Below are 24,824 nucleotides of genomic sequence, written 5' to 3' on the forward strand. Positions count from 1 at the left end.
AATACTGGAAACATCTGACCCATTCAGATTGAGGGTCACTCTGTTGCTGTTATCAGTGGTATATCAGTGGCCCCTCTTTGATTTTCCTTTAATGAAGATTAATTATTTGGCTAACTGATTTAATTTGAAAACCCTCTCTTTCGGCTGTGAGGATGGCTGTTTGTACTAGAGGTCAATCTGGAGGCCTAGAGCTTCAGCGCTTAGACCTGGCCCAGAAAAACTGTTTGTTTACATCTCAATTTACACCTTGGGGCCCTGAATGGACCCAGTGTACAGGGGGGCTCCTAAAGAGGGCTTGATAGGTTGACCTAAATTCATGTGGAAGCATGACTGCTGTCTGTTCTGTTGTGATTTGGGCATTAATATCAGTAATTCTAAGACTAACTTGTTCACTTGTTGTTTGTCCTTCCTGCTCCTTTCCCTTTCTCCATTTCCTCACTCTTTCATTTGACTGGTGTTAAGAGTGAATGTTACGAGAGCCTCAGTTCTTTGTTCTTTTTATGAGAAGGCTTTTCGTCTCACTTTATAGTTGGCCATCTTAAGCGAGCTCACAATTTGTGCTGTTTTGTTGTTTTGTAAAAAGGTGGGGTTTAATAGGATTAATTACAAGACGAGGACTCGGCTTCAAGGATCTGAGCAGCCTGCTTTGACAGTTTGTACTCAGCACACCAGGTTGTTCAATCTGAGGAGAAAAACGAGGGGGGATTTCTAAAACTATAAACATTCTGCCAAAGGAAAATAATGAGTTTTCATTTTTGTTTATTTTGACCAAAATAAAATTCCACCTTTGTGCATTATTACCTCATTTTGTGGTTTGAGGAGACACCAAAACATACGTTACACAGAGCGAATGTTGTATCTGATCAGCCTGACCCTCTCATCAGTTGGCTGAAACGACCCTAAACACAGGCTCCTTCAAACACACACGGGTTAGAGTAATAGCAGAGAAAAAGGTTTCTTATGCAGCCAGGTGAACCATCCACTGTCAGCTATGTACATGAACCGGGGCGAGGAAATTGGAGGAGAAGGTAGGAAATGACTGCTAAAGCGTGTTAGTGGCCAGGCACAGGCAGGCCTCTGTGGTTCAGGCAGTGGCACATTGTTGCCTTCCCTCTGATTTCAGCGAGCCCTGGGGATGAGGTGTGTTTACCTCCCTCAGCTGGCCCACTTCACCTCTAACAGGAGCCAGTCACAGCCCAACCTGCTAATTGATGCTGAGGGACGCAGCGCTGAAAGCAGCCTGTCCTCACATCGACAGGCTTCGATTTCCTTTTAATCTCTCCACACGTACACATATGTGCATGCCGAGCAGATGTATGGGCGCAAACACACACACTCGCACTCTCACAGTTTCACCTTACTCTTTGTAACGCTCCCTCCTCCCTCTCCAGAGGTGGAACCGGATATTATAGGTGTGTTTTGTGTGTGTTCACCGCGCAATAAAGAGATGAAGTGGGGTGCGAGGTGTAGAAAGGGTTCTCTGTGGCAAGGAAGAGAGCGCTGGCCACGCTCCACAGACGTCCTCTGTCTCTCTGCTTGATCACACATTAATGAGGCATCTGTGTGAATCCCGGCCCTTAGTACGTCTCTCTGACGCTGGTTCCGACTGCTGCGGCCTTGAAAAACAACAACAACAACAACCTCCTTAAAAACGCTCTTAGCACCCAATCAGGGATGCTGTTTCACCTCAAACACTGAACTGAGCTGTCGGTGTGTCGGCGACCAACAGATGCCCATTCACTGGCTCTGTACTGTAGGTGAAGGTGACCGTAACAAGTGCAGTCAGTCATAAAGGTTAAGGAGAATAAGAACAGGAGCTGTTGTTCTTATTCTGTTTTGCAGTTTTACAGTTTGTCTGGAAGCCACGTTTTACTTGTTTGCACCAAAACAAGTAAAACGTATAATGAATAATAGACTCACAAAGACATGCATTCAAATACAGTAGGCCCCTGGGTGAGAGATGGTGCTGTCATTCATGCCTAAAGCGCTAAATCCCATGAAAACACACATTGATCCCCTTGATTAAACAGAAAGGTTTTGTTTATTGAGGTTTTTAAAATCGCCAACATTATGCATCATTTGAGCCTACGAATGCTGAATAAAATGGAGAGCCCATGCCCAGACAGCGCTGCAACTGGATGCCCCATTTGTAACCGCAGGCTCCACATATGACGTTGCAAGATGGCCCGTCAGATGAAAGACTGAAATTAAGAGTCTCTGTTCTTGGTGAGCGCTGAGCAACAATGTATCTGATTGGGTATTGAGGATGTGCTGGTATGCCAAATGGCGACGGTCCTGATAACCCTCTGTTGCAACTGGAAGTCATTAGACTCTCGTGTTAGATTTACTCTGGTTTGGCTGCTATACTCATCAACTTTTGCTCCCAGAAAAAGATTTTTTTTTTCTTTTCCCTTCACCAGGTTTCCAATTTCCTTAGGGCCCGTGTTTAAAAATACTGGAATTATCCTTTAACCGAGACCAGCATAAACAAATTTAGCAACAAACAAACGAATGGCTACGAATATGCTGATGCTTTTAAATCTAAAGTGGAAATATATCTGTATGAGTTTCTGCCTCTAAATCCTCTTCTTTGGGCATGTGTCGTGCTTTGCTGGTTACCGCACGGTGACTGATCTGCAGGGTTTTCCATGTGAAACATAATGTACTCCAGCCGGTCTGTGTCTCAGCTAAGGCCTGATAAGGTTTTTATAACAGTGCATGCGCTCTAATAGAGTTATGTCACAACTGGTAATAGGTGCCAGTGGGAAAACAGCTTGATGATCTGGTGCTGATTTAGGCCAGTACAGTCTGGAACTTTGATTCCCACTGAGTCACCGTGTCAACATGACACGAGGACAAAGTTTGTTTTCTGCACAGTCAAGACTTTAAAAAAAAAACTTTGTGCTGACAGTTTCTGAGTTGGTGAGGTAATGCAGCATTGCTCTGTTTGTGCTGCTAGCCAAGGTTCCCATGGACCTTGGTAATCTTTCTACATTTATCAGTCTCAAGGTCTCCAGGCTCAGGCCCCTGTCCACCGTACAATCAACATTTCACGTCTGAGGGAAAATCCTCTGATGGGTCTGTCATGACAGAGCAGGGGTTTTAAAGTAAATAGTTTCATAAGTATCTCTTGACACAGCCAGGAACAACCAATGAGCACTTAATAATGCTAATAAGGACAAATGTGAGAAGATTAGATGAGAAGATTGATACCACACTCAAGTCGGCAAGATAAACATGAAGCTAGAGGCAGTGTGTGACTATCCTAACTCAGCATAAAGACTGGAAGCAGTGACAGCCAGTTAACTGGCATGACAGTGACTCCAGGAAGTCATTGTGTTCAGCTAAGAAATAGTTCTGGCACATAGCAGCTGTGGTTTTTGCATTAGATGGATTGCCATGAGGTTTTCTACATACATTCATGTTCCCCAGTGGATGAAGGCGACTGACTTTGGTTACCCCCCCCCCCAGACCTTTCCACTAGCGCCACCGTGAGGCTGACATTTTTGGCTTGAGTGAAACATTGGATGGATTGTATGAAATTTGCACATTCATGTTCCCCACGGGATGAATGCAGTACATCTGATGATCCTTTGACTTATCTGGTGCCATCATCAGGTCAAAAATATTATTTTTAATGTATACAAATTCCCATGAGCCTCAGCTGTTGTGTTTAGTCCTAATTAGCAAATGCATGCTAACAAGCTATACTGATGGTGAACATAGTAAACATTGTATCTGCTAAACATCAACACATTTAGCAGATTGTTGTATTGATGTTAGCAGGGATTAAAGTGGGCTGGCACCTTTGATTAATAAGTAAACACAGCTGATCAGCAGTTTTATACATCATGTTGTTGGCCAGTGGACCATCAATCATTCCAAATCATGTTGCAATACCAGTATGTGTGTATTGTATGTACTGGATGTTATGGGAGGTTTAGAGGTGGATGACAGTGGTTATGTGAGTCTGAACACGGTGATGCTGGATGTCAGATTACAAGGCTACATTTAACTGAGCGGTGAAAAATGGGACAAACCTTTCTCTGTTCAGGCTTCATCCAGAGCAGCTGCACTTGTCAATCCCCCACACTTGGTCGTCTGCAGAGCTCTATGAATATGTGTGTATACTGTTTGAGTGTGCATGTGTGGGTTGTCCCAGGTGTGGCCAGGTGTTTCAGGTCGACCGCACGCATTGCCAGTGACCAGACATTCCTCTGATGGACTGAAGTGGATCGGCCAGACAAAAAGAAAATGTACCCCTCATCCTCTTCCAGTAACCAGCCTGAGATCCTGAGCTTTACACACACTCTGACATGTTCACAAGCTGGTTTAAATAGCTTGTTAACCTGCAGACACATAAGTGCTTTTATCAGTGTTTTCTTCAGGACCGGCTCGAATAAACTGAGTGTAATATGATCAGACTGCCAATTCAACTGCCTCTGCACACACACACACACTTGTGATGCTGTGTTTATTCAGCAGCAGGTCCTTCTAAATGGCCCTACCTCCTCAGCTCACCTTTGTGTTTTTTGTAAGATGGTCCTCATTCATGGGAGGACAACAGAGAAGTCATTAGCCTGTCCCAGATGAAGAGGGGGAGTCTGAGCCTCATCACCTTCCTATGAAGCTCATCTCAAGCATCCCTCCTCCTTCAGCCCCTCCTGTCTTTCTCTTCTCCTCTACTCCTCAATGCCGCTTTTGTCTGTTATATTGGAGTGGTGGAGGTCTCTGTCTGTTTTAACAGATAGAGCAGCGAGAATTTAAAGTAGTATTGGTAGTATTTTGTTTCAGCTTTCTGCAACATAGTGGGTGTATGACTATCATGTACAAAGGATAGACTGTCAGTATCACTGATCCTGTGTTGATTGACAATTTTTGTGCAGTTGCAGCTCCAACAAAACAAAACAAAAAACACGGAGGTTAGTATTAATGGACTTTATATGATAAAGAGCCTAAAATCTGTCAGATAAAGTGCTGAAGTGACTCCCACATTTAAAGTCAGTTGATGCCAGTGGAACTGCTGCCATCACAGGATCACAGTGTAAGTCTGTGCAATTTTTTTGTCGAGCTCAGCTTTTGTGAACTTTAACACACTAATTTGTGGCATTGACAAATAGTAAGCTCTCTTGACAGTAGTGACCTTTGAGAGAACTGAGAGATGGAGAGTCCAAAATGAAGGAAGGTTATTATCTGTGTTGCACTGGTATCTTACCTCCCCTGTCAGAATGCAGACTGCTCCACAAAGAGGAATAGTTTACAGACATGAAACATGAGTCAATGGTAGAAACACGTTTTTTGAAGAAACTGCCTGAACTGCGTGTCCTGTTAGCGACATAGCTACCCAGCATGCACGCCTGCCGTTAGTAAGTTCGGTAGCTTGGAGAGCTTTCCTTAACTCTCTGTAAGTCTTTGTTGAGTGAAAAGGTGTAAACTTATGACAGTACATTGGCTGGAGGGAGTAAACAGTAGAGAGAAAATAGAAAGAAGCTGGTCAGAGGTTATGTTGTGAGCAGTAGTTTACTTACGAGCCGTCCAAGTTGTCCCTACATCACGAAACTTTTAGAAACCACTTACTTTGATGAATTTCACTCTTCCACCTTCTGGGGTGCTTTGTGAAGAGAAAAGTAATTTTTTTCACTTTTTCTTTTTTTTTTTTTTTTTTTTTTAGTGGGTGCATTTAGAGAACCAGCTGCCATGTAGGTGGTCATTTCTGTCATCACAGAAACGAGCAGTGACAACAGGAAAACGCTTTTCAGTGGGGCCCTTATATTCGCTTGACACGTTCGCTTCTGAGTATTGATGCCATGCGTCACTAACTGTAGTCACAGAGGTGAGTGAGGGAGCTTAGCTCATTGCTGCAGCAGAAAGAGGGCCGCTGCAAAGGCAGCTATAATTTCCCTCTTTCGTGATGCCAGAATATCCTTGTTGTTCCTCCTTGGTATTGCCTACAGAATTAGACAGTTATTTTGAGTCAGCCTGTGAAATTGGATTGGCCCTCTGTGAGACCACAAAGAGATTAATTGAGGATTTCCTGTGCTATTAAGACGGTTCAGCCAGTGGGCACTTCACCGTGCAAGTTAATATATGTCTTATTATTGCAGCTTCTTTTGCTCATAGTTTATCTACTTGTGTAAATGGCAAGGATTAGTTTGACTTTTTTTTTCTTTTAACTAATGGACTCTCTCCACATGACTCATCTGTGGAGTATTCCTTGGTTGTTGTTTCAGAAGGAGGACAGAATTACAAATGAGCTTTCAACAGGAGAGTCACAAACACCTGTGCAGTCAGACGGGGCCGGCGGGACCCCTTCGGGACCCCGGCGGGACTCTCACCTGCACATGGCCACTGAATGCTGATACATCACTATCCAAAAGTGAATATCTGGATCCAAGGCTTCACCGCATTGCAGATTTCTTCAGAGGTCTGGACGCTTTCCCAGCAACACTCAGGCTCCTAAGGGACCTGGACTGTGCAGCATGAAAAGGCTTCCTTAAGGGGATTGGCTGCCTTTAAAGAGCTCTACATGTCCTCTACCTCCACCCTCTCAAGGCTGCCCTCCCTAAGTCAACAGTGGCTCGGTTTTCAAGGCTGTTTGACCAACAAGCGTGTCTGTACATTCACAAGTTGACACCTCTTGATTTAAGGAGCCCTGGGCTTGCATATTTGCTGTGGATCAGGAATTTAAGACGCTTCTTTTGGGCAGTGTTGGAGCTCAGTGTTGCTAGGTGGGGATCATGACTCATGAAAGTGAGAAGTAAATTAGAGCCCGAGTTGCTGTCTGCTCTCACTAATGGCACATTTGGACAAAAGATGTGCTGTTGTAAGGCTTGTATGTTGAAAGCTTTGTAATAGATGCTAGTGAAGCCAGGGGAACAAAACTTCATACACATTATGGTGTCTTTATTTTTAGATATGCCAAGATCACTTTTCTAGTTACTTTCCCTGTATTTTTTTTTTTTTTTTGCCTTGTTTATAGAAAATAAAATGAAATAAAAATACATCTTGAAAAAACAAGAGAAATATGGTCCACATACATGCGAAAGAGAAGAATATTGAAAAATACAAAACACTGCCTTTTAGCATATAGTACATATTATCCATTATCATTGGTAACTCACTTTTAGACATGAAATCTCTCATAACTGTTGCAACACCTTGCATTACTACACAAGTGCATGAAAAATTAAATTATATTCCTTAATATTGTACCAAATACCAAATTTAAAGTAAAATAAGCCAAAATAAACCAGGTGGCCCCCTGAATTTTCCGTAACAACACAGGAAGACTGTAATAATGAGGAATTTTTCAACCTTTTTTTTCTGCTGTTTTTATTTGGTTACACTAGTTTAAATTCCGGAAAGTAACCATTAATTGCTCATCACATGGTTTTGAGTCCCACGTTAAGCAAAACTCTAACCCTGGTTTGCAACAACAGCACTTGGCTGATATCATTTTTCAACTCAGGTCCTTTAAGGCTGGAGAGTAATGACTTTTTTGTTTTTTGTTTTTTGTTTTTTTTTTTTTAACAAGAAAAAGACATACATCAATGTGTGATCAAGATCTGTAATTTAGATCCAACAAACAGTCAGTTAGGAAGTTAAATCAAACATTTGAAATTAATCTTAAAAAGCCTACACAGAGCTCAAAATCTGCCTTCATTACTCCTCATTTTGTTGTCAGCATGCTTTTTCTCAATGCTCCTATCTGACAGTATTATTAGCACGGTGCAGAAATGTTGATAGAGAAAACACTAGTTGTCTTCCTGATGAATGTGGAACAAAGATTGAGTGCCGTAGTTCTCGGCCTGCTGATGACCAAATTTGTTTAGGAACAAGAGTGCACATGCAGGTCTTCCACGGGACATTTACTGGGAGGCATTCACTGGGAAAATCTTAGAGATGGATGGAAGCTGATGTGCGCTCTTTCTCTTCCTCCTGAGAGGAAGGGATGGATTTAAAGGGTTTAATTTGCAGGGCAATCCTCTTGAACCCTGCTGTGGCTGCTATTTTAGCAGGAAACAGATGGGGGGCATTTGGCCTTCGCTGAGAAAATCTACAGGATTTGGGCACAATAGAGCAACCTGTCTATGTAGCTTCACGCTGAATACGAACATATTCAAAAGTGGGAGATTACGTGCATAAAAAAGGACACTGACCAGTTATTTAACTTCCTATTCAGTTCTAACAAGTCAGAATGAGGCGGCTCATTCCGCCACAAACAGGAAATTACTCTTCTTTATCTTGTCTTATTTAGTAAAAGAGTTAATGATAAGTAACGTTCCAGTTCAAATTATCATACCTTTTCTTTTTTTTCCATTTAACTTGCCTTCATTGAAGCATTTAGTGGCTTGTGACCTTTTACTGAACTGCCTCTTTTCTTCAGAAGTAGATAGGCATTAGTCATTGTGAGCTATCTACTGTATCGCAGCGTAAGTCTTGTCAATAATAAGTAAAAACTATACTAAACTTGGACACAAATATTTGTTGAGGTCATTACCTTATTTTTGGAGGTTTTATACAATCTGTACATTGAGGCTTTGCTTTTGTTCTGCTCTAGAAATTATTAACGGTCTCTTTGTGCGTTTCATGTGACATTCATTCCCTGTATATTCCTGTACTTTTTCCTGTGCTGTGTATGAAAGATGGACAACGAGCAAATGTAAAGATTAGACACGGACTATAAATTCTAACCTTCCTGAAGCAAACTATTTGTAATACCAGTCAATGGGCTCAGGCAGCTGATTTCCTGCAGAGGTACGAGTTCAGTAAATAAATGAAAGAGGCCTTGTCATAAATGTTAAACACTGTGCACAGCATCATGCATTTTTTTCTGTGTACAATTTCATATTGAATATGACTTTAATGTTCACCTTAGGTTCACGCTCAGACCTCTCTGGAGATGATCATCAGCCTCAGTGCTGTCATGTCATATATTGCATTGAATGAACCGTTTGTCTGGTACTTAAACCAGGTGGCCTGGTGTTTCTCCCTCTGGCAGGTTTACTGGGCTCAGTGTGCAGTCCCATCTGTCACTGAGCAATGATGGTCCATTAACGCGAGGAGGAGAAAGACAGCAGATAATGAGCTGTACAGGATACATGCTAATACGGTGCATTATTATGGAAGAGATGGAAAAAACAAAAGCTAGAGTTTAACAGAAGAGGAATGAAGTATGTGACAAATCAAAGGTATCTACCTGGGCTTGGTGTATTCAGTGAAATGAAAAATGTCGACTCCATTTAGCAGCTTCGGTTTCAAAATAACTGGCTCGTCTGGGATTTGAACGCAGGACCTTTCAGCAAAAAGACAAACTTTATTTTTATTTTTTACTTGAGTTTCTCGTACGAGCCTGTGGTTGAGAAGTGATACTTCCCTGTGTGTCCTGTGTGTGTTCATACACAATCATGTAGGACTGTTAAAGAAGTTAAATGAAAAGCACAAACAAAAATGTCATCTCTCTCCCTTTCATGTGGCGATTTTAATGGCACTTGAGCAAACGTTTGTGTTACCATGAAATTCACTGTGGCCATTTGTAATGGAATTTCCACAAGAGAGGGAACTTCCCCTTTAACACAGTGTAGACCTGCTCTGGAGAGTTTCAATGTTCCCGTTTGTGCATCGAGTAGATGCACACACACACACACACACACTCCTTCTCACTTTCTCTTACACACACACAAATTCATACATGTGAATTTACACCAGGTTGTGCAAAGTTTTCCATACTTTGATACTACACCTGCAGGCAGAAGGCAGGGCCCATAAATAAACCTCCCATTCACTCTCTGTGTACAATTAGGACCATTTAAGAAAACCTTCACTCTTTTCTTTTCAGTGAGAGAAAACACTTATGGCCCTCAAGGTGGCCTTTACGAAATGCTTGAACCTCTTCACCGAGCTTGTTACTGTGCAGTTTATTTGTTTCAGGTCAGGTGCTCTATCGTCACGATGACAAACTGAAAAGGAGAGAGGTGTCAGAGGATGGGCTTTTAGGGGAAAACTGTTGCACCTGTCATGTGCTGAACAGAAACCCAGTCATATTTCTCAGAGGGCAGGGGTCAGCTTGCATACGATCCTCCGGCATGTGTGGTGTTTTAAGATGAAGTCAGCGTGGAGAGGGTCATTTGAAGGATGTGTGTCAGTGCTTCACCGCCCTGGGAAATGAGCACAGACATCTCTGACCTTTATTGCTGCTTCAGACTTTGTAACTCGTTTTGTTCTCTGGATGTTGAGACTACCACTTGGTACTGTATGTTCAGATTTGCTTTGAAGTATTTTAAAGCAAATGTCTTACCCAGTGGACTTTTAAGACTCTTTTGACACATTGTGTACATTCTCAGAAATTTACAAGCGTTTTGGTAGCTACGTGCTTACATTTGTTTTTGACTTGTTCTGACAGACTTCCAGGGAACATATGCTAACCGGGTGTGAGCCTACTCCGTTAAATAATCTGACGTTCTTTCCTGACTCTGCTTTCACAGGAATCCCTGATTGAGCTATTTCCAAAGCAAAGTCACACAGATGATTGTATTTCTCTTGCTTGTCCCCCCATCTTAAATGTAAGCAGATATAAACCCAGCCATGACTTTAAGTAGAAGACATTTATTTGTAGGGGAGTGGGTCAGAGGAACCAGCACTGTTTGATGGGGAGGTGATGAGAACTGATAGCAGTTTGACAACAGTGTGAAAAAAACAGTGACAAGCAGCAAAATGGTTTAGTGAGGTCAAGTCTAAGCTGAAGAGTCCAGGTTATTGTTCTGCTTAAGTAACCTGAGGAAATTACTCCACCTCTGCTCACTGCAGGGGAAGAGCAACCGTACAGCAAAGGGTCAGTTTTCCTTTGTTAGATTGGGTTGTTTCCTCCATCTCCAGTTTTTCTTATTGCCATCACATACCATGAAAGGACAGAGACTAAAAAGTCATCTCATGTTGTGAATGCACCATACATTAAAAGCCTGGTCAGAATCAGTATGTGCTATTGAGACACATCTTAGGTCACATTTCTCTGAGTCCGTATTCGAGCTGTTATGTAGCCACAGCAGGATGACTCTGTTTCAGGATAGATGGCCTTCTTATGTAGCTACTGTTTCCACTTGATTGCTGATGCCTATGGAATTTATGTAGTGTAGGATGGCTGCTTTGGCCATCAGGAACAATGAGGGCAGTGATGCCGTTACCCTCGCTTCCTTCAAATCAGGAGATGCATTCCTGTGAAGCGGTGGTCCAATATGTAGCTCTTTAAAAAGATGTGGTTTAAGTTTACCATGAAACTTGTAGAATTTGCCTTTTTGAAATCCAAGAACATCTGCAGGCGGACTCCATATGGGCGTACAATTCAGATGATTGACAGAGAGAGTGATCCCAGGACCCCCCCCCCCCCCCCCCCCCCCCCCCCCCCCCATCCCATCATTCAGTGCAACAGCTGCATGATTGACGGCAGCCATGCTCTCAAGTTCACACACAGGTCTTTCTAAGTGGTTCATAGAAATGAGAGAGGAGATAGATGGAGAGCTAGTGATAATTTATGAGTGAGGAGGACAAATATTTCTGGGGAGCCTGGAGAGAATTACAGGGGACGGGTCAGTAGTTTGAGTATGAGGGTCACTATTTGTGTTGGACAAGAACCAGTCCACTGCTCACTTCCATTCAGATTCATGGCCTCTGTATGTTTTGCAAATCAAACGCAGAGAGTGAGCATGAACACACACACACACACATGCATATACTGGCATGAATGAATGCATTCATTTTACCCTTCGCTCCCTCTTTCTCTATCACTCCTCCAACACCCACTTACCCACTTAATCTAATGTAAAATGTAATAGAAAACATGAGAACACATCATACGTCACTAAACCAGGCTTCGTTGGCTGCCTCTGCTGTGCACCGGAAACCACTGAAGATCACGCTATAGAGGTTTAACACCTGCTTTCCTCCTCTCTCTTTCCATCCCCATAAGAGTTTGACCAGAGAGTCTTTCTTTGGATGCCAACAGCAATATTTTGGATTGAAGCTGCTAATCGCATATTCAGTTTCAGTTTTAAACTTCAACATTTTCATACAAGAATTTCCCTAAAGAATCAGAGATTCATTTGTCGTAACAAAGGTTCCCGGCCAAAATCAAACTGGGGATGTTGCATTCATGGTATGTACTACTATAGTATACTACTATATAGTAATTTGTACACTAGAGGTGCAGATTGCAGCATGTAGAAAGACTCTGGAGTAAAATGAGAAAAAAACCCAGTAATGGATAAATGGTTGAATTAGATGACTAACAGTCATATATAAAAAGTTCAAATAGTTCAAAAGTACTGGATAAATGATGAAATAGTTTACAAAAAGTGAGATGCCCTGTCTGGATTCTGTGTAGCTATTTCCTGTTTTATTTTGAAATCTCTTGCCTTAAGTGTCCAGTGTTGTTTTACTTCCTGCCTTTAAGTGTTTCTTTTCTCCTTGTCACCTGTGTCTCATCAGCCAATTAGTCTATATATAGTGTATATATAAGTGAGTCTCCTCCCCTTCAGTTCCCAGATTCCCAGTCTTTACACTACCAGCGTCAAACTTTCTAACTATAAGTATGCAGATATATTCCAGATATATGCAGATATATTCCAGTTCCTAGTTTCCCTTCAGTATTCGCCATGCATGACTCCATTTTAACGATCCAGGAGCCAGTGGGGGCATTCCTCTCACCTCACCTGTTATCCAGGAGTTGGATGCACCTTTAGTTTCTTATGTTTACAACGCGTGATCTGAGTTTTCTTCCTAACCGCTAGGTGATGAACGTCACTCGCAGACTTGGGTTTTAATAAAACTACCTCTGCCCCACACATTGACCAAACCCCATTCTTTCCTCCCCTCTTCCTTTTCATTCTTCCCTCCTTTCTCCTCCACCAAATCTAGTTGTATATGAGAATTAGGTAAATCCTCCCTATATTGCTGATTGATCTGACACATATCTAACCAGGTCTGATGGGCTGTCATTTGACATTATTTACAGACTGTCACGTAGCTTGCATGGTATAATCTATATGTGTGACAAGGTAAACCCAAAACAGTATTTTGAGAACATGTGCACAGCTTCATATTGTTTTCTATTTGGTTGGATTCACATGCAGTAGACCACTATCACACATGTATGTGCTGTATGAGAGGAGTGTAAATCAGGTACTGAAGAATTTCACCATCACTGATGGTTGTACCTTTCTGTATATAAAGACTTAATAGTGCTTTTATTGCTTTTATTGCTTCCTGAGCTGTGGGAAGATTCCCAGCTGGTGTCCTCACTTGATTTGAAATGTGCTGGGACGCTCCTCTCTGTTTGAGTTCCAGTTTTTGACTTGGATGACTAAACCAAGTGTAATTTCACCAAACGATCTTTCCTAGTGCAGCTTTGAGTGATTCCTCTGCTTACACTCAAACCACATTTGAGCAAGAAACAGCCTCTGATAGGCTCTGCCTGCTGCATGGTAGATCTTTCTTTCTCTGTCTCTACGTGGCAGCACCAGAGAGAGGCTGAGCTGAGTGTGCTGGTGGTGCGAGGTCTGGTGGTTTTGCTGTTATATAACGAGCTTGGTTGGCTGGCTGATCACACAACTATATGAGAGCTGTGAATACTGGCCCAGTCCTACTTGTCCGTTACATCCAGTGAGCCATCAGCCAGACGCTGGCGGCCCGATCAGTTTGCCTTTGACCTTCACAAATAAGCAAACCCGCCTCCACTGTCTTTTCTTTTTCCCTGCTCTTTTCTTTGTTTTTATCAGCTTCAGCTCACCATTTCTCTCGTCTTTGGACTCTGTCCTCTAATCCCGACTATGACAACTGAGGGATAAATCTGTCATTCCAATGGGCTATCCACTCTCTCACTCCCACCAGCTGTTTTTACACGGTCTAGACACACATGCCGTTATTGATAAAACAAGAGGACGCCATGGTTTGCAGCTGAACAATGAGGACGTCGTGGAGTGTGGGTCTTCCCCTGCAGCAGGATTAAATGGACTCCCCGTTCATCTTTTTTGCTCTGAAGGACGGTTTAGTGAAGCTTAGTGTGTAGTGTGTGTTTGTTTATGGAGCACCGTGGTGGATCTACCTGTGTGTACACTGTATGTCCGCATGCATAAGCATAAGGCTGTGTATGTTTAAGAAGATTTCTCTTAAATCTGCATTAACATCACTATTTTTGCATTGTGTGTATACATGTGCGCATGCATGTGTGTGTGTTTATAAACACTAGAGCGGGGACGGAGAAGGCGTATGACTCAGTGTTTCCCCCAGCTGTTGGCCAGAGTCTCCCCCAGTGTGGGTCACTCTGGGCCAAACCAGTGGACTCGTCAGGAGGCTTCCTGTGATAGCAAGTTTCTAATTCAGTTTTTGCTGACTCTCGATTATTTACTGGTCTCCTGCATGAGCTTTGGTTTCCAAATGGGCTTACTTTGCATGTCTGGGGCACATATTGTATTCAGGGCATGTCTGAGACCTTGAGGCAAGAAACCTCTTTATTTTAGAGCCAAGTTCAAATCCCTGTCTTATTGTTTTTTTTTTTCTTTCCCTTGCATAGATCGCATTTTCTGTTTTTTTTTTTCTTTTACTTTTTTTGGTGATTGCACCAATTCATGTGATTAACTGAGATGCTACCGTACGCTGCATCTCTGACTGCCTTTTGCTGGAGTCCAGGGTGCACTGCCGGAGAACACGTGGCAGTAATAGTGGGGTAGAATAGATGGCGCTGATGGCGGTGTTTATGGGAGCAACCTCAGCACTGCTCTGCTCCCTGTTTGGTCAGCTGCAAGTTCCTGGTCTGAGAAGCTCTGACATCAGCCCCAGAAACGAATCCAGATACACTGGTATATGGTGTAATAACAGTGTGGGCGAACTCAACCGCTTTAGATGACTTTCCCACAGTGCTGTTCAGTGTTACGCAAATTTCAGCCCCCCCACAGTTTCATTTCAGGTTTGTTCAAAGTCAACTTTTGTCTTGGCTGCCATTGTAGAAATGCTGCTTTGTGTTGCCAGCACAAAAGTTTGCAGCTCTCTGCCCTTCAAGTGGTAATAATATGCAGTAGTATTCCTTTTGTTGGCCACTCACATTGTAAACAGGCATGAAGCAGGTAAACCAATGTCAGTGGTAAGTCCTCCCATTAGATTCAGGCTGACAACAATCCATGCCAAGAAGTAAATGAATGCTTTTCTTGTATTACAGTGGATCATTTAATTTGATGGATTTTTTTCCAGCTGATAGCTTTGTAGAGATTTGTTGTCCAATACAGGTCATTCAACCCGCAACAGTTAGCATGTCTTCATGTCTTTAAAGCATAAACATAATAAGTATACAAAGACTTTGGACTTGACTTGGTACTTGTTGGTTTTGATTTGGGATTTGACATAAAAGACTTAACTGTGACTTGCAAAGCGATGACTCTGTCCCGTGTACATGCTCTAGACTGTAGATCGAGCTCACTGAAAGCATCGGCTTTGCAGAATCAATTTCCTGTCTTTAAAATGTTGATTAAAGGCCTTCATTAACACCTCCTAAACCTCCTCATTACTTTTATAGCTCTTCAGTGTGACTGTTGTGGTTTACCTGTTTTCAGTGTTATGTTCTAGCCCATTTAGCTTTTCTTTGTTCTGCTTTAACCTCATGAAAACTCTGGAGTACTTTGTAATTAGAGGCCACATAAATACTGTTGACTTGACCTAAATCATTAAGTCCATTGTTCAGAAAAACATTTAAAAAAAAAGCTGCTGTGGCACTAATGTGACATGAATGCAAGACAGATGAATGAGGGGATGTAGGGTTGAGATGACTATCACTACACATCACTTTCAGCAAGTGATTTTACTGATAAACAAGTCATACAAGAAGGCCATCTCTTGTAGTGGCTCAGCTCTCTCTCCTGAAAAGAAAGCACTCCCTCTCCCACACAGCGATGAATAGAGAAGTGCTCTGTGGCCACACACATCTCTGCCAGGTCCGTATCGCTGTGCCAAACATTTGAGCCCTCTCCCTGTTGAAGGCCTGCAGGCTTTTGTCTCCGTGTCTGATCTGCAACTGTGGTTGAGAGAGAGTCAATGGGGAAAGGCCTTCCTATCGTGTTGGGCTCAGGTCTCTCTCAATAGGGGTTGTTTCTCCCAGACCAGAGGGCAGCTCAGAAAACACACAGGGATAGAGAAGAGAGAAGGGGTGGAGTGAGGCAACTCCCAACTGTTTGACAGATTTTTATATGGAGGTGGGATTTTTGTGTTGGTGTGCAGATAGCTGTCAGCAGGCAGGTCCCCCTCCCTCTGGTTGCCTTATCTGGGAATCTCACAAGCTGAATCAATCACGGCTTTGTGTGGACGCACATCATTTTAAAGTTTTCCCAGAGAGTGGAAAGGCTTTTGAGAAAGATTTTGGTTCAGGTTTTTTTTTTTTTTTTCGCTTTGTCAGCACTTTGACAAAAATGTCCATCTAAACCAGTTATTTAGTTTCATGGGGAGTCACAAAATCTTTTCTGTGCTTTACTGCCATACGGTATGTGATGTGACCTTGTGTGTTCCTTAAGGAACATGCATGAACATGCTGTATGAAGATACAGTATATACTCTGACATACCATAGATTTGTCAAATGGTAGAGATGAGAGGCTGCTTTATATCAATATTAGATTTAAAGGCTTTTGTGAAAGTGATGTGATGATGTGCAGACTGGCTATATTCGCTGGATAAGTGAAAAACACATCAACACAATATATTTTGCTTTATAAATACATTGATATATACTTTGGCTCAAACCCTCATTTCCCATAATGCAGTTGGATATAATCTCACATTAGACTTCCCTTCCTTCTATAAGTTTGCAGTCTCCAGGCCAAGCTGGGACAACCTCGATCACATCAGTAGGGGCTGATTTCTCACGCTTTCCAGGGGTTTTCCAGGGCCACAGACGACACAGCTATTTTCATAGACTGATGGATAAACTTGACCTGTTTGACCTTTTTATGACAGACTGTACGACTGGTTACGATGACCATTTTTTCACTGCAGGATCTGACATTTGTTTCACTCATGTGTAACTTGTCTTGGCATGGTGCAGGAAGTTCCATTCCATTCACTTTATGCCTTTCCGACATATCAGACACATCAAGGGAAAGTAGCGTGTGAGAACCATGTTAATAGTGTGACAAGGAATTTAACTCTGTCCAGATCAAACTGTAACTGTAATGAAGGGAGTGGCTCAGCTGTCAGCCTCCTTACAAACCCGCTGTTAGACAGAGCTCTGTGTGGCTGTGGCAGAGAAAAATTAAAAGGTTGAGGTAGCAGAATGTTTAACTCTCTAAATCTTTACGCTGAAAAGTTGCAACAAACCCACCCTTTGAACTCCTTGGGAAGCACAGCAAGGCGTTTTATCGGTTTAGAAAAAAACGTGTGCATTCATCTCTCTTGTTTGGCCTTCTGGTGAACTAATTAGCTGTTTCCGCTCCGCTGAATGTCTTGGGGTGGGCATGGCAGCAGTCCGAGGTTAAGGGGTGGCACTGCCCAGTGGGTAGATTACAGGTTTGGTTTGTTACCACGGCTTCTGGAACATGGAGCTGCGGGCATCACATGTGTTGGCACAGGGTGCGGGCACTTCAGATGTGGTCAGGTACATGTGGAAGCTTTCTAGGGTTTATCCTGCCCAGCCCAGTTTGGAGCTCTAGAGGAGAGAGAGAGACAGAACAGGCAACACAGCAGTCAGGCGTTTGAAAACCTTCAGACAAACAAACATAGGGATGGTTTATGTGTATACGTGTGTGTGTGTGTGTGTGTGTGTGTGTGTGTGTGTGTGTGTGTGTGTGTGTGTGTGTGTGTGTGTGTGTGTGTGTGTTTTTGGCTTTGTATGTGTGGGTATGTATACGTTTGTCCGTGTCCTTTGGGTTTGAAGAACATAAACCAAAACATACATTTATGGAAAATGTTGACATCTGTTTTATATATGATTGATAAATCTCTGAATCATCTGTTTGTGCGTTTGGCTCATTTAGGTTCATACTTCACAATTACAAGCCAACCAGGGACTGTTAACAGATTTAACAAGGCGTCAGAAGCATATATTTGAGTGGCAGGTTAGAGATTTTTGCTTCTAGGGGAGCAGACGTGCTGGATTGAGTTTTTGAGTTGGGCCAAACTAAAGCAGAAAACTGACCAGAATGTGAATGCACTGCTTCAAATATTCTTGGTGTGAAGCTGTCATAACTTTTCAGCAGTAAGATGAGAGCCCCCCACCACCACCACCATCTGGGATCACCGGTCTTGCAGTATATTTACCCTGGCTTATGTTGAGACAGTGTCGTTCCTGGATTCCTAAGAAGGTCGACTGATGGACGTGTTGACTGAAAGAGTCGAGCAGAGAGAACCTTGGGATTGAAGAGATTGGCATTTCTATTTACATGCCAAGGACAAGGGTGTCACAGAGCTAATATTCAAGTCAAAAGTCAAAGAGATGTTAAAGCTGGCGTCACTGGTTCCCACACTTTCCCAGCCTAAATCTATGAATGTGCCTTGATAATCTCTCTTTTCATGAATTACCCCACCACCACCACCACTACCACCCCTTCTTTTTTTCTCCTTCCATCAGCAGTGCATGGCCCTGACCCAGCTGGCCTTATCTTCAGTCATGAAGTCGCTCTGCTGGCCAGGGTCCCCCCCCCCCGTGTACGGCCGAGCTGCCTGCTCCTTTGTGGGGCATGTTATTCAGTAATTTTGGGCCCAACTGCATGATAGTATCTGTTCCACATGTGACACTGGCAGCCTTTAAGGGCCCCATAGAGCAGTGTGGATAATTGTTCTTAATGAGGCATGGTACACTTTCATGGGTCCTTTCGTTCAAATTGACTGGCTCGGATATACAGTTATAATCCCTCTTTAATCTCTATCTTATGTCTTCTTCTTCTGTAGATCAGCTGTCTCATGTAAAGTGAATTGATTGAAACAACAGAACAACTGACTAGCACAGCACCTGCCTGATTTTTGATGAGGGTTATGACTTAATTGGTTTCAGTTATTCCTTTTGTATAGAAACAGAGAGAACAAAACAATATGCAAACTCAATACAAGTAAAGGAGAGAAAAAAAAACTGAAGCCTTCCCATCCATATCCCCTCCCTTCTCTCCTAATGAGGTATGACTTTGAAGGGGAAAGCTGTTAAATGTGGAACTTGCAATGAAAGAAAGAGGGAAAAATAAGCAGAGATCACTAGCGGAACAACATGACGCCAAGCCAGTGTTTGAACCACAATTTTGTTTCTATGGACATGTTTGCATACTTGTGCATACAACTGATTGTCAATAACAAATCTATAACAGCTTTCCTCAGTGCAACTGTAGTAGAGCTGTCCAGAAAAGAGGACAAAAGATAAGTAATGTGCAGAGGGTGTAAGCAACACTGATTATGGAGTTCCAATAAATCTATTAGCTTGATAATTCTTATTGAGTCAACAGCAGAAGTAAAAACATCATTAAGGCATCATGAACACCTCGACGTGAAGCCTTCAAACAGACACATTAAAGCAAAAAAAAAAAAAGAGAGCTTGCACAGTTTTAGCACACTGTGCACTGTGAGCCTTATACACCATGCCGTTCACTATCTGCTGCAAGTTTTTCACTTGGTCATTCTCAGGGACTGTGGGGTGTGACAGCACAGAGACTGTGCACTCCTCACTCAAAGCAGAAGTCCCTAAGTGAATATAGAATTTACTGCTGGAGGATGATCCCAGTTATTCTAAATTTTATTGCACTGGTGTCCATTTTTTGTGTTGCTTTCTGGGACTAGGGGTCTCCATAGGAGAGTGAAACTGAAAGGAAGAGTGAAAATGAATTCTGAAAAGTTTGAGGGTAGTGAAAACACCAGAAAAGTAAAATGTTTGTGTGTGTTGATTATAGATCTGCTTGCCCATGTGTGTGCAACTCTGTTCAGTTACTCTGTGAAAATTGGTGCAAAGAGGGCTGTTTGTCTTAAAAGGAAGTGTAAGCCAGCGTGAAAATAGTGCGTTTCATCTAATTAAAGGCTCGTATGAGCCAGTTTGTGTGGGTGTATGTGTGTTATTTTCTTTTTTTCAGCATTTCAGTGTTCAAGTATGAGTTTTGTCAGAAATGGCTGTTCCTCTCACAGAAAGAGCACATGAGAATGTAAGAGGGCTACAAAGTGCCACTCGGAGCATATCTCAGCTAATGAAAGAGCAGAGTGAGTCTGTGTGAGGAATGAATCTCATTTTATAGCCTCATATTAAGCTGAGTTTGCCTCATGTATTTTAAGACTTTTCTCCATATATTCCTCATGGTCAGCTGTGGCAGACAGTGGAGCAGTGGTGTGTCCCAAACACACATGGAGCCCGAAGTGAACAGCTGGCTCTCTGAAAAATAGAAAATCTTTTTTGATAATTGGGGAAGGTTGTAATTCAGAGCTGCTTCTGCCTATTTGAGGTCCGTTAAGTACAGACTGCATCGGGCCTCGGCAAACAGCAGACGGATCGGGACTCGTACTTTGGTGTCTGAAATAACCGATGTCCTTTTTGCAGTCATGCTTAGATAATTTAGTGCTGTGAACTAAACATTGTTTGTAAGGATTTATCTTTTCATGGTATTCTGTGTTATCCTATGTAATAACATACAGTAAGAGTCCTGATAGACTGTTGACAGTGAGCAAACGCAAAACTTATTTCTTATGAAAGAAATGATATGTTTTTGCTCCTTTGCCTTCTCCTGCCTGTGAGAATTACTGCGATTAAATCTAAAATCAACTGTTTGGAAGCCGCCTGCTTTTTTATTCAAAATAAGTGAAAGTCTAATAAGCTTTGGAAGCGTGTCTGTGGTCAGCACTGATGGCTCTTCTGACGTCAAAACCGCCAAATTTTATCCCAAATGCCTTATTCTGTGTCGTATGCTTTTCTACTTCCTTCTAACAGAGTGTCTCGTGTGATCAAGCACGTTTTTTTACAACCTCAGAACTGTTTTAACACAGCCAGATACACAGAAAGTGCTGGTGGTTTGGAAAGGCTGTAAATTGCGGCGGCAGGGCCAAGCATCCGTGGATGGGATCCAAGACAGAGACGTTTACAGCGCAGCTCTGCTTCTGTCTCAGCAGTCAGCAACAGTAGCTGGCATGTTGAGGCTGAGGTTTCACCGGGTCGCTGGTCTTTTATAGATGGAGAAAGGATTAAAAATGCCCACCATATCATGCCTGACTTGCAGAGAATAGTAGAGAATGCTGTTCCCATTTTAAATATGGACTTGCGCAGTGTGCTTTGGGGACACTTATTTTCACTTTTTAAATGCAGATGAGCTGCAGCTAAACTACTTCTGTCTCATACTATTGTAATTTGATGTCACATTAACACACAACACTTTTCCTCAGTGGGACCACTATCTACACTGTGGAATAACCTCACAGGTCAAAGGTCAGACTCTTCAGGCTCAAAACCTTGATGTTATATGTGTGCAAGTTTTTCAGTATTCCCACTCAGAGGTCAGAGGTGAGCAAGATAAAAGCCAAAGTAAAGGTGAAGGTGAAGCAGGTTGTTAGTCTGGGCCTTGGTGTGTGTGTGTGTGTGTGTGTGTGTGTGTGTGTGTCTATTTGTGTGTGTTTTTGAGGATGTGCGGTGGTGAAAGCAGAGTTCAGACCAGTGTGTGAGCTGACGGCAGCCTCTCTGAACACAGACTGGCTGAGAGCTAGCCCCTCTGAGAGCAAACACCCTGACAGAACAGAGAACACTTTTGACCACCTCTCTCATCGCTCAGGAATGTTTGAACAGAAAGGACTGGTGAATATTTTCCTAAATATTCATTTGTTCAAAGTTTAAATGGAATTTTCAGAGCGCAGCTGAGATAAATGAGTGCAGCAAGATAAGGCTGAAGCTGCATGATTAGGATTTGCATTATAAGCAGGTAATAAGTATCTTATTATACAAAAATAATGAACAGTTTTATGACATGTTATATTGCGATGTTGTTTTATTTTATTTTGGTTTACTGTATTTCCTCAAAGTACCAGAATACACACCATGGACAGCCCAGGTTAGCATTTCATAGGGGAGAGCTGTGATGAACACTTTACTGATAAACAACATTTTAAAACACAATGTTACAGAAAGAAAATAATTTTTGTTGTGATCAACAACTCACGTATGTTCTATCAGTTCTAGGTACTATTTAACAGTGTACTTCACCGGTATAGCCAACTTGAATTGTTTATATTATTCTTTTTATTTAAAATGTCTGACAATGTCCTGACATGTAATTGCAAACATGGTCTGTCCTTTATCTTAATAAACACTCTTAAATGTATTTTTTTAGAACATAGGGTCTAACAATCAATGATACACTTCTCTTTTTTGCAGTTAGGCTTATCAAACTTGTGCAGGCTCGGAGAAAATCACAGTGTTACAGTTGTTGTCGTCCCATGTTACTCGCGACCTGCTTCTCTCCTACCTCTTTGCTTAGACTGTTTATAAGTATTATCAGCAAAACCTTTTTAAAATAACAAAAATTAAAGAATTCATTATGCTGCGTGGCCATTTTCATGGTGACATTTACAGTATATAATAGGATTACTACAACTGATGAATTTATATGTGAGCAGCATTTTGTTGTAGTTGGTTGAAGTAGAGCAGATTTCAACTACTTTATAAAGTGCTGCACGGCTTAACCTGCAAAACTTTAATCTTTTAAGGGTATTTCTGACTGTAATTGAATCCTTAGAAACTTTGCAGTGCAGTGAGAATATTTCAACCTGTTTTTGATTTAAATCAACTTGTTTAAAAAGGTTGCAGATGTTGAAATAAAAATTATGTTAGGAAAGTTGAGATATTCACATGATACTGGCAGATTTTTTATCATTCTTTGTAAGAAAATAAAAGCTTAAGGGCTCAATTCCATTCCAAAATTAGAAGCTGATCATATGTTTTTCATGAAAAATAGTACACAAAATGTGCAAAGTCACACATTGCTGTTGTTTTGAGATAACTGTTGTGATGAAAAAAAAAATATTTTCCTCTGAAATCTGGTGGAATAAAGCCATGAAGAAGCACAACATAGAAATAGTCAAGTAGAGATAAAGTATCTCAGAACTCTACTTAAATGAATACATGCGTTAATGTACTTTTTACTGCTGTTTACGTGAAGCAGAATAAGAAGCCTCAGCACAAAACATGACATGAAAGTGAAGACAAAACAAGTCTTTAATAGATCTTGAATAGAAGTTCTGTTTTTTGCAGTGTGTCTGATCCCAAGTTACCTCAACCTGCCAATTCAATGGACCTGAGTTTGTCTGACTGAGTCTCCAAAGACTCTACAGTCCTGTGTTGTATGTCAGTCTTTTGTTGAGGAGGGACTCAGGTATCTAAAGGTTAGTGAACCAGGCTTCTGCCTTCATGAATTTACAAACTCTGGCTTAGACACTAAAATCAGCTGGAAAAACACACTGGGCAGGCAAGGACAGGTCACCCTGTGAAATTTAACAGCTGGTTAAATGGATAATTTGCCCTTGAGCAAGGCACTTGGCACCCAGAGGTCTTTACCCTCTCTGGATATCCCTCTCTGTGTGAGGATGGTGGAGGATAATGGAGTGTGTTTGTGTGTATGCTTGTACAGGGCATGGCTTTCTCCCTGGAGGAGCGTCTCCAGCTGGGCATCCACGGCCTGCTGCCTCCCTGCTTTATCAGCCAGGATGTCCAGCTGCTCCGAGTGCTCAAGAACTACGACATGAAGAGAGACGACTTGGACAGGTAAGACGAACACAGACAGAAATCTCTACACAGTGTTGCTGCTATGACTTAGCACCTTATCATCTCTCAGTTCAAATCAGCAGAGCTGAATTTTATTTGATCCCCCAGAGGACTGCCCTGCCTCTGTACACACTGAGACATCCAACATCTGGAAGCCTTCAAAACGCGAGAGGCAGATTAGCGATCAGCCCTCGGAGATCTGCTTCCATCCCCTAACACCATATATTTTACTGAACAAATCAGCACAGCGTCCCCCCCTCCAATTCTCCATCTTCTCCCTGTGCTCCTTCATCTGCGTTGGAGTGTTTTTATAACCTCCACACCGACCAAATGAAAACTTAAGTTCAGTTTTGCATGCTTCATCAGATGCAGGACTTGTAGCTGTTAGCATTATGTAATGAATGAACATTTCAGTCTGGGCTCTGTGATCAAAAAGATCAGGCCTCAAACTGAAGTCATAGCCTGGTTTACTGATTTGAATTATACGCTGAGTTATTAATATTATCTGTCTGTGAAACTGCTTCTTGTTCCAGTTTCCATTTCTCAGTCATCCGCTCCATCATCTGTCACTTCTAATGTCAAGGATGAGCGAGACAGGATTTAGGGTTAACAGGAACTGGACAGCTTCTTAACAGCCGCCTGGTTTCCCACCATAGCAACATGACAGCATCAACATCTACAAACAATCATTATGAGCTTGTCATTGCCATTCCCATGCCCTGTCAATGTCACTGACAATCTGTCTCCAGGGCTGGAGTGCGATCCAGCTTTGGGCTTTGGTCCCGTGGATTAAGGGCTGCTATTTGCCTGCCGTTGCTCAAACCTGCTGTGTTTACATACAGTTTGTTCCCTGACTCGCAATCCTTCTTTGGTATTTACTGCTTCACAATGTCATTTATTTTTTACGACCATAGCTCGAAACTTTCATTACTTCCCATTTCTATTTTAACCAGTTATCTAGACTCCCATTTTTTTTTTCCAGTGGAATTTGTTGCGGTTTTGAATTATTGTGGCAAATTATGGAACAACACCGCGTTTTATGATCTGAGATGATGGAGTGAGTTAAGTACCTACTGTGACTGTGT

General features: G+C 42.2%; 1 protein-coding gene across 1 annotated transcript in view; it reads left to right on the top strand.

Moving 5' to 3' along the window:
- Positions 1-24,824, top strand: part of me1 (malic enzyme 1, NADP(+)-dependent, cytosolic) — a 73,683-nt gene that overhangs the window by 3,219 nt on the left and 45,640 nt on the right. Inside the window, exon 2 of the mRNA XM_041045421.1 lies at positions 23,606-23,739. Coding sequence (XP_040901355.1) covers positions 23,606-23,739 — 134 coding nt within the window. The remainder of the gene's footprint in view (positions 1-23,605; positions 23,740-24,824) is intronic.

Source organism: Toxotes jaculatrix, chromosome 8 (genome assembly GCF_017976425.1).
Source record: "Toxotes jaculatrix isolate fToxJac2 chromosome 8, fToxJac2.pri, whole genome shotgun sequence".
Lineage (NCBI taxonomy): Eukaryota > Metazoa > Chordata > Actinopteri > Toxotidae > Toxotes > Toxotes jaculatrix.